This window comes from Rana temporaria, chromosome 5, assembly GCF_905171775.1.
Source record: "Rana temporaria chromosome 5, aRanTem1.1, whole genome shotgun sequence".
NCBI classification, from domain to species: Eukaryota; Metazoa; Chordata; class Amphibia; order Anura; family Ranidae; genus Rana; species Rana temporaria.
Window position 1 is genome coordinate 30351392 of NC_053493.1, and position 17686 is coordinate 30369077.

General features: G+C 48.0%; 1 protein-coding gene across 1 annotated transcript in view; it reads right to left on the minus strand.

Moving 5' to 3' along the window:
* Nucleotides 1–17686, minus strand: part of CASD1 (CAS1 domain containing 1) — a 74441-nt gene that overhangs the window by 46820 nt on the left and 9935 nt on the right. The window contains exon 2 of the mRNA XM_040352318.1: nt 1404–1500. Within this exon, the coding sequence (XP_040208252.1) occupies nt 1404–1500 (97 nt within the window). The remainder of the gene's footprint in view (nt 1–1403; nt 1501–17686) is intronic.

Here is a 17686-nt window from a genome sequence, read left to right on the forward strand (position 1 = left end):
AGTCTAAATATGAGATCTGAGGTCTTTTTGACCCCAGATCTCATATTTAAGAGGACCTGTCATGCTTTTTTCTATTACAAGGGATGTTTACATTCCTTGTAATAGGAATAAAAGTGATAAATATATTTCAGTGTAAAAAATTAGAAAATCAATAAAAAGAAATAAGAAAACAAAAAAATAATTTTTTTAAAGCGCCCCGTCCCGACGAGATTGTGCGCAGAAGCGAACGCATACGCGAGTAGCGCCCGCATATGAAAACGGTGTTCAAACCACACAAGTGAGGTATCGCCGCGATCGTTAGAGCGAGAGCAATAATTCTAGCCCTAGAGCTACTCTGTAGCTCAAAAAATGCAACTTATAGAATTTTTTAAACGTCGCCTATCGAGATTTTTAAGGGCAAAAGTTTGACGCCATGCCACGAGCGGGCGTAATTTTAAAGCGTGACATGTTGGGTATCATTTTACTCGGCGTAACATTATCTTTCACAATATATAAAAAAATTGGGCCAAATTTATTGTTGTCTTATTTTTTAATTCAAAAAAGTGAATTTTTTCCAAAAAAAGTGCGCTTGCAAGACCGCTGCGCAAATACGGTGGGACAAAAAGTATTGCAATGACCGCCATTTTATTCTCTAGGGTATTAGAAAATTACATATATATATATATATATATATATATATATATATATATATATATGTAATGTTTGGGGGTTTAAAGCAATTTTCTAGCAAAAAAAAACTGTTTTAGTCTTGTAAACGCCGAATCTGAAAAACAGGCTCGGGGCTTAAGTGGTTAAAGTGCCTGAAGTCAAATGTCTGGAGCTCCAAAAAGTTCTGGAGTATTTTTTTTTGTTGCATAGAAATGCTTGATTTGAGCGTTTTGTTACACGTTTGAGGGGTTTTTATGCTCAAATGCAAGGAAGGAAGGAAAGAAAGGAGGAACAAAATAAAGAAGTACAATAATTAATAAACCCCAATATGAACCCCTAGCCCAACAAAATAAACCCCAAAAACTTTTAAAACCTAATCCTATACAGAAAAAAAAAAAGAATTATTAATAATAATAATAATAATAATAATAATAATAATAGATGAAAACGCAAAAAAAAAAATGATGTCAGGGTGCCACCTTTCGTGGCTTGCTCAGGCTAGTCCATCCTACTGGGAGAAATAAGCGACCGCCGGCTGTTCAAGAAGCCGAATAAAGCCAGGATCGGCTTTGATCCGCTCTCCGCTATGGGAACCCGGAAGCGATGATTTGACATCACCATTTTTCCAAAAAATAAAAAGCATTCAAAAACCGCGATCTTTGTGTTTTTTTTAATGCTTTTAAGGGCAGACTGACATTAGTCAAGCTTGTCCTCTCATTCCTGCTCCTAACATGCCGGGCTCTGATTGGTCATACCTGGACTTGTAATTGTGCATCATACAGCTGTACGGCTGCCATACGTTCTCCCCGAGGAAGCGGCCGCTGGATATAAGGTACCCGCACATATCATCTCCTGCAGAGGAAAGAAGACAACACACAATCTACTATTAGCAATGGCAACTTCTCCATCAAGAAATCCAAAAAACAATAATAAAAAAAAAAAAAAAAAGGTACACATGATAAAGGTTGGCTGTTTACAAAGGCTCCTCAATGTATCAGACAGCACCTTCCAATGTCCACAATATGAGAGGAGCGACAGTTTTTTTTCCGTGGGCGCAAAGCAGTGTGACCATGGTATGTGAACACCCACATCTGCTGCTTGGGGGTGCATGACATTTTGGCCTAGGCCAGAAACCAGGAAGTAACTAAAGAAATGTAAAAAAAATAAAAAATGTAAAACAAGTACAAAAATTTAATATAATATACAGGCGGTTCCCGGGTTACAAACAAGACAGGGACTGTAGGTTTGATCTTAAGTAGAATCTGTTTGTAATTTTGAACTGGTAAATTTTTAAAGTGTAGCTCTAGATAAAAAAAAATCTATTTTTCAGATTTTTGGAAAACATAGAGAAGGGTTACCACCCCTGTAACGGGAGGGCCCGTGGGACCCAGAGGCTCTTGCAGGGTGGGGGGTACTCCTGTTTCAGCTTCACCGATGACTCGTGTCTAAAGTCATCCTATGTCCACTAGGGGCATAGGATGACCGAGAAATTATATCTTGGATTACAGGAGATGGGATAGTAATGATAATTCACAATGTATTCCAGGATATCTTGAAATATTACAGGTTGTTGATTCTAAACCCAACCGGTCAATAGAAAGAGTGATTCATTCAATGTGGGAACACAGACTGTTAAGGTGTTTAATGTCGTCTGCTACTGTCATGTAAATGAACCTTAGTCTGGCTCTCAAGAACCTTTCATTGTGTGTTCATTAGCCCACACACGATCATTTTTTACAACCCGAAAAACGACATAGTTTAAAAAACGTTAAAAAATGCAGCATGTTCGAATTTTTTTTTTTGTCGTTTTTAATGTGCCCCATTAGCATGTCTAAAAATACTCCAACACAGAGGATGGAAATACACAAAACATTTTCAATAACAAGGACACATAGTTATAGTACAATACTACAAACAGCAATACCAAGACACAGCAGGAGAAGGGAGCTGATTACTACAGGATCTACTAATCAGTACAGAAGGGTGGGAGAGGGAGACGCGAGGAGTACAGAAGGGTGGGAAGACGCGAGGAGTACAGAAGGGTGGGAAGACGCGAGGAGTACAGAAGGGTGGGAAGACGCGAGGAGCACCGAAGGGTGGGGAAGACGCGAGGAGCACCGAAGGGTGGGGAAGACGCGAGGAGCACCGAAGGGTGGGGAAGACGCGAGGAGCACCGAAGGGTGGGGAAGACGCGAGGAGCACCGAAGGGTGGGGAAGACGCGAGGAGCACCGAAGGGTGGGGAAGACGCGAGGAGCACCGAAGGGTGGGGAAGACGCGAGGAGCACCGAAGGGTGGGAGACTAGCAGTATAGAGGGGGGGGGGGGGAGACGAGGAGTATAGAAGTGTGGGAGACGCGAGGAGTATAGAAGTGTGGGAGACGCGAGGAGTATAGAAGGGTGGGAGACGCGAGGAGTATAGAAGGGTGGGAGACGCGAGGAGTATAGAAGGGTGGGAGACGCGAGGAGTATAGAAGGGTGGGAGACGCGAGGAGTATAGAAGGGTGGGAGACGCGAGGAGTATAGAAGGGTGGGAGACGCGAGGAGTATAGAAGGGTGGGAGACGCGAGGAGTATAGAAGGGTGGGAGACGCGAGGAGTATAGAAGGGTGGGAGACGCGAGGAGTATAGAAGGGTGGGAGACGCGAGGAGTATAGAAGGGTGGGAGACGCGAGGAGTATAGAAGGGTGGGAGACGCGAGGAGTATAGAAGGGTGGGAGACGCGAGGAGTATAGAAGGGTGGGGGACGAGGAGTATAGAAGGGTGGGAGACGAGGAGTATAGAAGGGTGGGAGAAGAGGAGTATAGAAGGGTGGGAGACGAGGAGTATAGAAGGGTGGGAGACGAGGGAGACGAGGGAGGGAGGGAGACGAGGAGTATAGAAGGGTGGGAGACGAGGGAGACGAGGGAGCATAGAAGGGTGGGAGACGAGGAGTATAGAGGGGTGGGAGACGAGGGAGCATAGAAGGGTGGGAGACGAGGGAGCATAGAAGGGTGGGAGACGAGGGAGCATAGAAGGGTGGGAGACGAGGGAGCATAGAAGGGTGGGAGACGAGGAGTATAGAAGGGTGGGAGACGAGGAGTATAGAAGGGTGGGAGACGAGGAGTATAGAAGGGTGGGAGACGCGAGGAGTATAGAAGGGTGGGAGACGCGAGGAGTATAGAAGGGTGGGAGACGCGAGGAGTATAGAAGGGTGGGAGACGCGAGGAGTATAGAAGGGTGGGAGACGAGGGAGCATAGAAGGGTGGGAGACGAGGAGTATAGAAGGGTGGGAGACGAGGAGTATAGAAGGGTGGGAGACGCGAGGAGTATAGAATGGTGGGAGACGCGAGGAGTATAGAATGGTGGGAGACGAGGAGTATAGAAGGGTGGGAGACGAGGAGTATAGAAGGGTGGGAGACGCGAGGAGTATAGAAGGGTGGGAGACGCGAGGAGTATAGAAGGGTGGGAGACGCGAGGAGTATAGAAGGGTGGGAGACGCGAGGAGTATAGAAGGGTGGGAGACGCGAGGAGTATAGAAGGGTGGGAGACGCGAGGAGTATAGAAGGGTGGGAGACGCGAGGAGTATAGAAGGGTGGGAGACGCGAGGAGTATAGAAGGGTGGGAGACGCGAGGAGTATAGAAGGGTGGGAGACGCGAGGAGTATAGAAGGGTGGGGGACGAGGAGTATAGAAGGGTGGGAGACGAGGAGTATAGAAGGGTGGGAGACGAGGAGTATAGAAGGGTGGGAGACGAGGAGTATAGAAGGGTGGGAGACGAGGGAGGGAGGGAGACGAGGAGTATAGAAGGGTGGGAGACGAGGGAGACGAGGGAGGGAGACGAGGGAGCATAGAAGGGTGGGAGACGAGGAGTATAGAAGGGTGGGAGACGCGAGGAGTATAGAAGGGTGGGAGACGCGAGGAGTATAGAAGGGTGGGAGACGCGAGGAGTATAGAAGGGTGGGAGACGCGAGGAGTATAGAAGGGTGGGAGACGCGAGGAGTATAGAAGGGTGGGAGACGCGAGGAGTATAGAAGGGTGGGAGACGCGAGGAGTATAGAAGGGTGGGAGACGCGAGGAGTATAGAAGGGTGGGGGACGAGGAGTATAGAAGGGTGGGAGAAGAGGGAGTATAGAAGGGTGGGAGACGAGGAGTATAGAAGGGTGGGAGACGAGGGAGACGAGGGAGGGAGGGAGACGAGGAGTATAGAAGGGTGGGAGACGAGGGAGACGAGGGAGCATAGAAGGGTGGGAGACGAGGAGTATAGAGGGGTGGGAGACGAGGGAGCATAGAAGGGTGGGAGACGAGGGAGCATAGAAGGGTGGGAGACGAGGGAGCATAGAAGGGTGGGAGACGAGCAGTATAGAAGGGTGGGAGACGAGGAGTATAGAAGGGTGGGAGACGAGGAGTATAGAAGGGTGGGAGACGCGAGGAGTATAGAAGGGTGGGAGACGCGAGGAGTATAGAAGGGTGGGAGACGCGAGGAGTATAGAAGGGTGGGAGACGAGGGAGCATAGAAGGGTGGGAGACGAGGAGTATAGAAGGGTGGGAGACGAGGAGTATAGAAGGGTGGGAGACGAGGAGTATAGAATGGTGGGAGACGCGAGGAGTATAGAAGGGTGGGAGACGAGGAGTATAGAAGGGTGGGAGACGCGAGGAGTATAGAAGGGTGGGAGACGCGAGGAGTATAGAAGGGTGGGAGACGCGAGGAGTATAGAAGGGTGGGGGACGCGAGGAGTATAGAAGGGTGGGGGACGAGGAGTATAGAAGGGTGGGAGAAGAGGGAGTATAGAAGGGTGGGAGACGAGGAGTATAGAAGGGTGGGAGACGAGGGAGACGAGGGAGGGAGGGAGACGAGGAGTATAGAAGGGTGGGAGACGCGAGGAGTATAGAAGGGTGGGAGACGCGAGGAGTATAGAAGGGTGGGAGACGCGAGGAGTATAGAAGGGTGGGAGACGCGAGGAGTATAGAAGGGTGGGAGACGCGAGGAGTATAGAAGGGTGGGGGACGAGGAGTATAGAAGGGTGGGAGACGAGGAGTATAGAAGGGTGGGAGACGAGGAGTATAGAAGGGTGGGAGACGAGGGAGGGAGGGAGACGAGGAGTATAGAAGGGTGGGAGACGAGGGAGACGAGGGAGGGAGGGAGACGAGGAGTATAGAAGGGTGGGAGACGAGGGAGACGAGGGAGGGAGACGAGGGAGCATAGAAGGGTGGGAGACAAGGAGTATAGAGGGGTGGAAGACGAGGAGTATAGAAGGGTGGGAGACGAGGGAGCATAGAAGGGTGGGAGACGAGGGAGCATAGAAGGGTGGGAGACGAGGAGTATAGAGGGGTGGGAGACGAGGAGTATAGAAGGGTGGGAGACGAGGAGTATAGAAGGGTGGGAGACGAGGAGTATAGAAGGGTGGGAGACGAGGAGTATAGAAGGGTGGGAGACGAGGGAGACGAGGAGTATAGAAGGGTGGGAGACGAGGGAGACGAGGAGTATAGAAGGGTGAGAGACGAGGAGTATAGAAGGGTGGGAGACGAGGAGCATAGAAGGGTGGGAGACGAGGGAGCATAGAAGGGTGGGAGACGCGAGGAGTACAGAAGGGTGGGAGACGCGAGGAGTACAGAAGGGTGGGAGACGCGAGGAGTACAGAAGGGTGGGAGACGCGAGGAGTACAGAAGGGTGGGAGACGAGGAGTACAGAAGGGTGGGAGACGAGGAGTACAGAAGGGTGGGAGACGAGGAGTATAGAAGGGTGGGAGACGAGGAGTATAGAAGGGTGGGAGACGAGGAGTATAGAAGGGTGGGAGACGAGGAGTATAGAAGGGTGGGAGACGAGGAGTATAGAAGGGTGGGAGACGAGGAGTATAGAAGGGTGGGAGACGAGGAGTATAGAAGGGTGGGAGACGAGGAGTATAGAAGGGTGGGAGACGAGGAGTATAGAAGGGTGGGAGACGAGGAGTATAGAAGGGTGGGAGACGAGGGGTATAGAAGGGTGGGAGACGAGGAGTATAGAAGGGTGGGAGACGAGGAGTATAGAAGGGTGGGAGACGAGGAGTATAGAAGGGTGGGAGACGAGGAGTATAGAAGGGTGGGAGACGAGGAGTATAGAAGGGTGGGAGACGAGGAGTATAGAAGGGTGGGAGACGAGGATTATAGAAGGGTGGGAGACGAGGAGTATAGAGGGGTGGGAGACAAGGGAGCATAGAAGGGTGGGAGAGACTAGGAGTATAGAAGGGTGGGAGACGAGGGAGCATAGAAGGGTGGGAGACGAGGGAGTATAGAAGGGTGGCTGTAATATGAGATTTTCTTCTTTTGCTTTCAGCTACACTTTAAAAGGAAATTCCGAAGCAAAAATGACATTCTGGCTTAGTATGGGTGGTGATAAGCTAATGGAATGCTGACTCTCAGGCTCCGCAGCTCTCAGATATCCCAGCACAGTACACATAACATCCAGCAATGCCGGTAAATCACAAAGCACAATGAGAAGACTACACACCTGCCTAACAATGATAATCACTACAAAGTTCCACCCAAACCATAATCAGTGGTCACTCCCCAAGGTTTAGCCCTCTAGAATGTACTTATGTTAATGAGGTCACATATGAAAGAGAACCAGTCATCACCTTACATACTTCACAAACACAACATGGCAAATTGGCGTATTTTAGCGCAGTTTGATACTCGGCTTGAGGATGTGTAAACATGTCTGTGCGCCATTCAGATCCCGACACCAGAAAACAGCTCTAGGTGCCCATATTCTGAAAAGTGGTCCTTGGTGCACCTCAATGTCCTGGGGCCAGATTCAAGAAGCAATTGCGCCCGTGTAACCATAGGTTACACGGCGCAATTGCTTACTTGCTCCGGCGTAGCGAAATTTTTTTTTTCAAAATTGTCGCAAACCAATCACTATACGCTTATTGCGATTTATTTATTTTTTTTACCAAAAATATGTAGAATATGTATCGACCTAAACTGAGGGGGGAAAAAAACGTTTTTTAAAAAAAAAAAAAAAATGGATATTTATTATAGCAAAAAGTAAAAAATAGTGTTTTTTTTTCAAAATTGTCGCTCCTTCTTTGTTATAGCGCAAAAAATAAAAACCACAGAGATGATCAAATACCACCAAAATAAAGCTCTATTTGTGGGGAAAAAAAGGACGCCAATTTTGTTTGGGAGCCACGTCGCAGGACCGCGCAATTTTTATTTAAAGCGACGCAGTGCTGAAATCTGAAATTTCTGCCGCAGCACATTGGCTCAGCACGGCCAGGGTTTTTTTTTTACCTTCCTCTGGACCAAGCCGAGAGAGAGGATTCAGTGAATCTTCCCTCCATCGCCATTTAAACACCTTCACCCCCCACGGTGACTGGCGATTCGCCACAGTATTACCAGCCGTCACCAAAAAGGCCTTAAAAATAGAGCAACTATTGAGAATCGATTGACGATCGACTATCAAAAATTTCAGCCATTCACCCCAGTTTAAGCACATATCATATGCTTTGATCAACACAAGATCGGCAGTAAAACACCGATTAGAAATCCATGATTTCATACAATACGACTTAGACTGCCTCTTTATTACAGAAAGCTGGCTCTCAGCCGACTAACACCATTCTCGGAGAACTGGTGCCAGAAAACTATCGTATTATAACGGAAAACAGAATAGGGCAAAGAGGAGGAGGCCTGGCGGTGATCCACAAGACTCACCTTGCAATCACTAAGCCAGTCCTTCAAAATCCTCTTCCGTTCATGGAAACCCTTACTCTTCAACTTCAAACAAACCCCCAGGAGACTGTCCACATTCTTCTCTGCTATAGGCCACCCGGGCCAAAATCACAGCTTCTACCATCATTGACGGAGTTTATCTCCACTTATACCCTTAAAGCGGTTCTCCACCCTAAAGTGGAGTCCCGCTGATCGGAACCCTCCCCCCTCCGGTGTCACATTTGACACCATTCAGGGGGGAGGGGGGTGCAGATACCTGTCTAAAGACAGGTATTTGCACCCACTTCCCGCACGGCATTCACGGGCAAAAGACGGGCATTCCGTCATATCCCGTCGCCCCCCCGTTGTGTGCTGGGAACACTCGGCTCCCAGCACACAGCGGGAGCCAATCGGCGGGCGCGGCTCGCGCATGCACCGTAGGGAACCGGGCAGTGAAGCCGCAGCGCTTCACTTCCTGGTTCCCTCAGCGTGGATGGCGGGGGGAGCAGCAGAGTGACGAGCGATCGCTCGTCATCTGCTGCGATCGGCGCTGGACTCCAGGACAGGTAAGTGTCCTAATATTAAAAGTCAGCAGCTGCAGTATTTGTAGCTGCTGGCTTTTAATATATTTTTCCCGTGGCACATCCGCTTAAACAGCAAACACCTCTTGCTGCTCGGGGACTTCAATCTCTGGGCCAACTCCTCACAGGACCCCGTTGCCAACGTCTGTATTGATCACCTGGAAGGATTAGGGCTACAGCAACTTATATGCGGGCCAACACATGCTTCAGGTCACACGCTCGACCCAATTTTCAGACAAAATCTGAAAATAAGCATTTTGGAAAATAAACCTTTGCCATGCAATCAAATTCATAATTTCCAAAATTCCCCCATTGATAAAAACACCCAAGCCGGTGACAATACACTGGACTAGATCTCAGAAGAAGCTCCATTCGGAACTCTTCAAATGTACCTTGGGAAATAAAATAAAAACAATCCAACCACTTCTACCAGCCTCAGATACACTGGATGCCATAAATGCAGCCCTATTACAGTCAGCCGACTTAGTAGCACCGAAACGCAAAGCCCGCATCCAGAAAAACAAGTCCGGCTGGTTCAACAACCAGCTGTCGCTACTGAAGCAAGAGCGCAGAAGGGCGGAAGCCGCCTGGAAAAGAAGCGCTTCAGAGGAAAACCTTACCACCTACAAGGCAATAACAAGAAAATACCATAAAGAAATCTTCAAAGCCAAGAAACATAATTTTTCTATGGCTATCAACAGCGCCTTAAACCGCCCCCGAGAACTCTTCAAGATGGTCACCCAGACCATGAATCCAGGATGTCTTGAAGCCCCCAATTCAGATACCCAAGATTTTTGCAATGAATTATCGGATTTCTTCATCAACAAAATTGAGAGAATCCGGGAAAGCATTCGGCAAAACAATACGCCCCTCAACCCCCCCCCCCCCCTTAATCGACCACATACCACCCAGAGAAACTTTCTACAATCAACACTCTGAAACCCACCTCCATCGATGCCACAAAAAATATCATCGGTACTTTGCGAAACAGCACAGCGCCTAATGATATTATCCCCACTAAACTGCTAAAGGAATGTGCCGACATCCTGGCACCACCTATCACGCAGCTTATAAACCAGTCATTTAAGGAAGGCATAGTGCCCTCCCTGCTGAAAGAGGGCACAATCCAGCCCATCCTGAAAAAACCTACCCTGGACACCAAGGACCCAACTCACCGCCGTCCCATAACAGGCCTAAATGCTCTCTCCAAGGTAATGGAGAAAGTAGTGGTACAACAGCTGCAACAGATACCCATAATCTACTTGATCCATTTCAATCAGGTTTCCGTCCCGGACACGGGACAGAGACAGCATTGCTCAAAATATGGGACGACGCCCTTGAGGCCGCAGACGAAGGAGAATCTTGTCTCCTGGTTCTGCTGGACCTAAGCGCAGCCTTCGACACGGTAGACCACAAACTGTTACTGACGCGGCTGGCTGAGGTAGCCAGAGTCGCAGAAGGTGATTTACCATGGTTTTCCTCCTTTTTGGAAAACCGATCACAAACAGTGAAACTGGGACCTTTTACGTCTGAAAAGCGCACGGTATCATGTGGAGTCCCCCAAGGATCCCCCCGGTCACCGGTGCTTTTCAACATCTATCTTCGCCCTCTCTTTGAAATCATCAGTAGCCAAGAACTACTCTATCACTCATATGCAGACTACACGCAACTGTATTTTCACATCTGCAACAAAAAGCATCATCATCATCATCTCAGTTTAGAGAAATGTCTCTCTTTGATAGAAAACTGGATGACTAATGCCGCATACACACCATCACTTTATGTGATGAAAAAAAACGACACTTTCTGTGAAGTAAAAAAATGACGTTTTTGAAACTTCAATTTTCAAAGACGAAGTTGCCTACACACCATCGTTTTCTCACAATGATCTTGCAAAGTGAGGTTACGTTCCACCACGTTTTACCATTGAAGCTTGCTTCATAAGTAGCTTCTGGGCATGCGTGGATGAAAAAACGTCTTAGAAAACGACGTTTTTTGCTACACACGGTCAATTTCTGTGAAGTAAAAAGTGCACTTTTGAAAAATGACACATAAAATTGAAGCATGCTTCAATTTTTTTTGGTCGTTTTTTACAAGACATAAAACAACGTTTTCCCCCACACAGTCAATTAAAGTGACGTTTTTAAAAACGTCATTTTTTTTCATCACATAAAGTGATGGTGTGTACGCGGCATAAGAGTTCTCAAACTCAACAGTTCAAAACAGAACTTCTCCTGTTTCACGCCAGTCATAAGAGTCAACTGGCAACAACCTGGACACCTCCGCCCATTCTGGGCCAAATCATCACCCCTAGCTCCAAAGTCAAAAGTCTCGGCGTCATCTTCGACACCTACATGACAATGGACGCACAAATAGGGTCAGTAGTCAGCGGATCTCACCATCTGTTGCGCCTACTACGCAGACTTATTCCATTTATCCCCAAAGAAGACGTAGCAGTCGTGGTGGGAACAATTGTGAACTCCAGACTGGACTATGCAAATGCCCTTTACCTCGGACTCCCAAAGTACCAAATCTCTCGTCTGCAAGTCGTTCAGAATACGGCCGCCAGACTGGTGACTGGGAAAAAAACATGGGAATATATCTCACCTTCGTTGAGAACCCTTCACTGGTTGCCAGTAAAAGACAGAATTGCTTTTAAAGCACTCTGACTGACCCATAAGTGCATCCATGGGAAGGCTCCGCAATATCTTTGCGACAAGATAGAACCCCACAATTCCAATCGCGAAAAAGAAGGTTTGCTTTCCAAGGTCCCAGACTATGGAATGCTTTACCAACCAGCATTCGGTTGGAGGAAAACCACCTGACCTTCAGAAGACGGATCAAAACTCTACTCTTTTGATGTCAAGAGACAGGAACAACGAGCGCCCAGAGGCGATTTAGTTCGCATGTGCCGCGCTATATACTTTTTTCATTCATTCATTCATAAAACATATCGAGAGCGATATCAGGAACTTAATATGTACAGTCTGGCGGAAAGAAGGGAAAGTGGAGACCCGATTAAAACCTTTAAAGCGGAGGTTCACCTTAAAAACAATTTTCTAACATTACATTGTGCTCACTCTCGACATTGACATTACGCTGATGTTTTTTTATTTTTTTCGTACATACCGTTGTATCGCTATTTTCCCCGCCGGCTTCCAGGTAGTGAATCCTGCGGGAGTGGGCGTTCCTATGCACAGGCTAAGTGATTGACGTGATGAGAAAAGCTTCCCAACGGCGCATAAGGCGCGTCACGAGTTGCCGAACGTCAGTGCGCAGGCGCCGTATAGCGCCGACTCGCAGTTCGGCTTCTTTCGGCAACTCGTGACGCGCATTATGCGCCGTGGGAAAGCTTTTGTAATCACGTCAATCACTTAGCCTGTGCATAGGAACGCCCGGAAGCCGGCGGGGAAAATAGTAATACAACGGTATGTACGAAAAAAAAAAAAAAAAAAAAAAAACATCAGCGTAATGTCGAGAGTGAGCTCAATGTAATATTAGAAAATTGTTTTTAGGGTGAACCTCCGCTTTAACTATATCAAGGGGATGAATAAGGCTCAGGGGGGCAGTTTTTTATATGAAACCAAAATCAAGAACACAGGAACATAGTTAGTCAGGTTGAAAAAAGTCCATAAAACACCAAAACAAAAAACATACAATCCCATGTACACAATGTACACAATCCCTCACCCACAGTTCATCCAGAGGAAGGCGAAAAACCCCAGAAGAGCATTCTCCAATTTGCTACAGCAGGGGAAAAGATTCCAGGCAGTTTTTGCGACGAGAAACCATACACACGCACGGTTTTCTCGGGAAAAAAGCTCTCCCAGCATTGATTTTTTTTTTTGGCCTAGTCCGCTCTGCGGACTAGGCCAAAGCCACGGCCTTGCCTAAAAATCCTCGCCGCGATCGTGGAAAAAGGCCGCTCGCGGCTTCGGCCTAGTCCATGGCCTTTTCCCAGGATCGCGGCAGACTAGGCCGAAGTCTCGCCTAAAAACTTAGGACCGGCGCGGTGTCCATGGAAAAAAAAACCTTGGATTCGTATCATGAATCGAGTTTTTGTTTTGCCTAAAACCGCCCAGCCCTACCAGCAGCTTTTTCGCCGAGAAAACCGTGCGTGTGTACAAGGCTTTACTGTGAAGAAACCTTTCCGTATTTAGAGATGAAATATTTTTTCCTCTAGATGCAGAGCGCTCCCTGGTCCTCTGTTGACCTCAAACTAACTGGAGGAAAGTTCAAACCTAATCTTAGAAAGTATTATTTTACTAAAAGGGTGGTTGATGATTGGAATAAACTACCAACAGAGGTAGTGAGACGGTCAGCAGTAAATGGCTTCTAGCATGCTTAGGACAAACATAGATCTATAATCAGACAACAAAGAAAAAAAAAAAAAAAATCAACCTCACCCTCAAAATAAAAAATGGGCAAACTCGACAGACTACTCAGTTTTTTTCTGCCATAATTTTTTTTATGTTTCTATGCTTTCAGTACGATTCTTAACGCAGCATATTTTTACACTGGTGTGCATGACCACTAAACCACCGACACTGATATGGCCAGAAGAAACCCGTAGAATGAGTGTGTCCCTTGTCCCCTCACTCCGCATGGTGTCACCTCCCGAGTACTAGAACACCCCCACGGTAACTAGGTCACATCTCAGTGGCGGTGCACCCATAGAGGGCGCAGGAGCGCTGCCCCCTCTCTCCTGCACCACTCTATCACCAATAGATAGATTTGTGCATTGCATGAAGCTATCTATCTATTGAAGCCGCTGCCGCCCACCTATACAGGTGTCCGGGCCCTTGTCAGGGGCCGGGCAACTGAATTACAGCGCTGGGGGTGTTTTTGGAAGCGCCTGATTAGATGTGCTCTATAGGCGTCCTGATTAGAGGCTCTAATAGGCTCTAATAGGCTTCCAAATTGATAAACAGTGGGCGCAATGCACTGCTTTCGCTGTTTACAGTGTTGCGTTAGAGAAGCAAATAAAATCGCTTCCCTAAAACTGACCCGCCTCTCAGCCAAACAGGTGCACCATGTCTGGTAACCTGATGGCTGAAGCGACAGGCGCTGTGATTGGACACCTATTAGGCGTCCAATCATAGCAGAAGAGGACAGGAGAAAACTTTGAGGACTCGGAGAAAGCGTGGAGAACAGCGCCGTGACCCAAAACAGGAAAGTGCCAGGCAGGGGGGGGGGGGTGTCACACTGGCAGCGTTTGATGGGGCACGGCGCCTGCGTTTGATGGGACACAGCGCCTGCGTTTGATGGGACACAGCGCCTGCGTTTGATGGGACACAGCGCCTGCGTTTGATGGGACACAGCGCCTGCGTTTGATGGGACACAGCGCCTGCGTTTGATGGGACACAGCGCCTGCGTTTGATGGGACACAGCGCCTGCGTTTGATTTTTTTTTTTCAGTTTGTTTTGAAAAGTTTTGAGCACCATCAGCCACTGTCACATCTACTACTTTCATGATGCATCATAGTCAGGTTGAGTGACACACACGAGAATATTTTATAGAACGACGATTAGCGCTCCAGCACTGATCTAGCCAGCAGAAAACCGCAACGATCTCTCCAACCGATAACAGCAATGCATCCCTTCCTCTCACTCCGCATGGTAATATAACACTGTCGTCATGGTAATTAGGTCACATTTAATACTTTCGTTACGCATCACATTGGGGTGGGGTGACACACACAAGGATATTTTATAGAACAACAATCGGAGCTTCAGCACTGAGCAGTCCAGCAGGAGAAGACCGTAGAATGATCCCTCCAATTGATAACGGCAATGTGTCCCTCTTCCTCTCACTCTGCATGGTGTCACCTCCCAAGTCCCAGTAATTGGGCCACATTTAATACATGTATGTGATGCATCACATTCAGGTGGCGTGGCGCACATAAGGAAATTTTAAAAGACAACAATCACAGCTTTCATCTTAAGTCATGCATTTACCATGGAGAGCGACATCTAATATTAGCACAGACACCGAGCTGTTAAATAAATACTGCAAAGTCACTTAAAGTGGAACTAGAGACCTGCAAACAAACAAAAAAACAAAAAAAAATCCCCTGCAGGACGAGTTTTTCTTTAGATGAGACATAGAAAGTCTACTTGGCAATAATACATATTCCAGACTATGGGACTTTTTGCGCAGCCTGCACATGCGCAGTGCACATCCCAGCATGCCCAGAACAGAGCTACGGGCTGATTTACAATCTAACTCATTAGAGGCCATCCAATGGGATCATGGAGAAAGCAGTAGTACAACAGCTACAACTCCATTTGGACACCTACAAACTCCTGGACCCACTACAATCGGGTTTCCGCCCAGGTCATGGGGAGTGTTTTCAGTAACGGCGTTAAAATAAACGCCGTTACCCAACGATGCCCCTTTTGAGGGTAACGAGTAATCTATCTGATTACTCTTCCCCTCACGGTAACGCCGTTCCCATTACTTGGGCGGCGTTACCGCAATTACATCTACCTGTGTCAGCCGTCGGCCATCCATTATTAAAAAAGCGCGCCTCCTCCTCTGACTGTTCCGTGATAGGCGGAACACTAATTTTCCCAGTAGAGCCTCCGTTTAGTGTTCAGCCTATCACGGATGCCTTCTCATCCTCAGCTTCGGACGAGAGGACATCCGTGATAGGCGGAACACTGAACAGAGGCTCTGCTGGGAAAATTACTGTTCCGCCTATCACGGAACAGCCTGAGGAGGAGGCGCGGCTTTTGAATAATGGATGGCCGCCGTCTGACATCTCTGCAAACAGGTAGGGAGATCGTCGAGGCATGTTTACAGATGGCACAGTGAGGCATGTTTACAGATGGCACAGTGAGGCATGTTTACAGATGGCACAGTGAGGCATGTTGTAGAATATTAAAAAAAAAAGTCACAGTTACTTTGCTGAGTAACTAATTACTTTTTCAATGTAGTAACTGAGTCACTAAAGCAATTACCGTATTTATCGGTATATATCGCGCACTATTTTCCCCTTAAAATAAGGGAAAAATTGTGGGTGCGCGATATACGCCGATAGCCGCTTTCCGCGCTCAGTTTGAAATCCTGCACCGACATATACCGAGTGCAGTACACTCGGGTACATTCGGCTAGTCTCGGCTTCGCTCGTGCTCACGCATAAACGTCACAGAGCGTGAGCGCAAGCGAAGCCGAGCCTTGCCGAATGTACCCGAGTATACTGTACTTGGTATATGTCGGCGGAGGCGTTCGAACTGAGTGCGGGAAGCGGGGACTCGACTTGAGGCGCGCGCTGGAGAAGCCGGGAGGACACCATCAAGGCCGCAGACGGACGCCGGACCGGACGATGGACGCTGGGAAGACACCACAACTGTAAGTAATAAAATCATAACATTTTTTTTACAGGAATTTCGGGGGCAACTTAGGGGTGCGCGGTATACGCGGGAGCGCATTATACCGCGATAAATACGGTACTTTTTCAGAGAAGAAATTTGTAACTAATTACTTTTTTAAAGTAAGATGAGCAACACTGGTCACGGGACAGAAACGGCACTTCTCAAAATATGGGATGACGCCCTTGAAGCAGCAGATGACTGAGAATCGTGTCTCCTGGTGCTGCTGGACCTCAGCGCAGCTTTCGACACAGTAGACCACAAAACTCTGCTCATTCTTCTTGCAGAAGTAGCCAGAATCGCAGACTCAGATCTACCTTGGTTTGCATCCTTTGTAGAGAATCGATCTCAGACAGGGAAACTAGGAGCCTTCACTTCAGAAGCACGCACAATTACATGCAGAGTCCCTCAAGGATCACCCCTGCCGCCCGTGCTCTTCAACACCTACCTCCGCCCACTCCTCAAAATCATCAGCAAACAGGACCTGCTCTATCACTCCTATGCTGACGACACTCAACTCTACCTTTGCATCAATACCACGCACTAGAAAATTGCCACGTATTGATCGATAATTGGATGACGGAGGTCCCAGGTGGCCATGCTGATTAGAAAGTGCGTCTTGGCGCCTGGGCTTTTGTCAGCAGCTGGCATCCGCCTCCCATTTGCCGACCACGCTACAGGCCAAAACACGGCTACAGCGAGGTCGTCCAGTTCTAGGAGGGCATCAATTGATGTACCCCCCAGCTCCCTCAAACTTAATGGACCCAAAACAGAACTTCTCTTTCTCCAGGCAAACCGGAAGAAAAACTCTAGGACAACAGGCATACCGCCCACCATCCTTGGGCAAACCATCACCCCAAGCACTAAAATCAAATGCCTCATCTTTGACTCAGACATGACTATGGATGCACAAATAGGATCAGTAGTCAGCGGATCTCACCATCTTCTCCGCCTGCTACGTAGACTCATCCCCTTAATCCCGGAAGAGGACACAGCAGTAGTAGTTGGATCAATCATTAATTCCCGACTTGACTACGCAAACTCCCTCTACCTCGGACTACCCAAATACCAGATTTTGCGTCTACAAGTCGTCCAGAACACAGCAGTCAGACTGGTAACGAGAAAAAAAACTTGGGAATCTATCACCCCATCCCTGAGGTCCCTCCATTGGCTAACCGTAAAGGATCGGGTTATATTCAAGACCCTCTGCCTCACTCACAAATGCACACAAGGAAACGCTCCTCAATACCTGTGCGAGAAAATAATACACTACAACCCTAGTCGCGCCCTCCGGTCAACTAACCAAAACCTCCTCCACATCCCCAAGACCCGCTACAAATCTAAAGGAGAACGATGGATTTGAAGTCCAAGGACCACGGCTATGGAACGCTCTACACAACGAACATCCGCATTGAAGG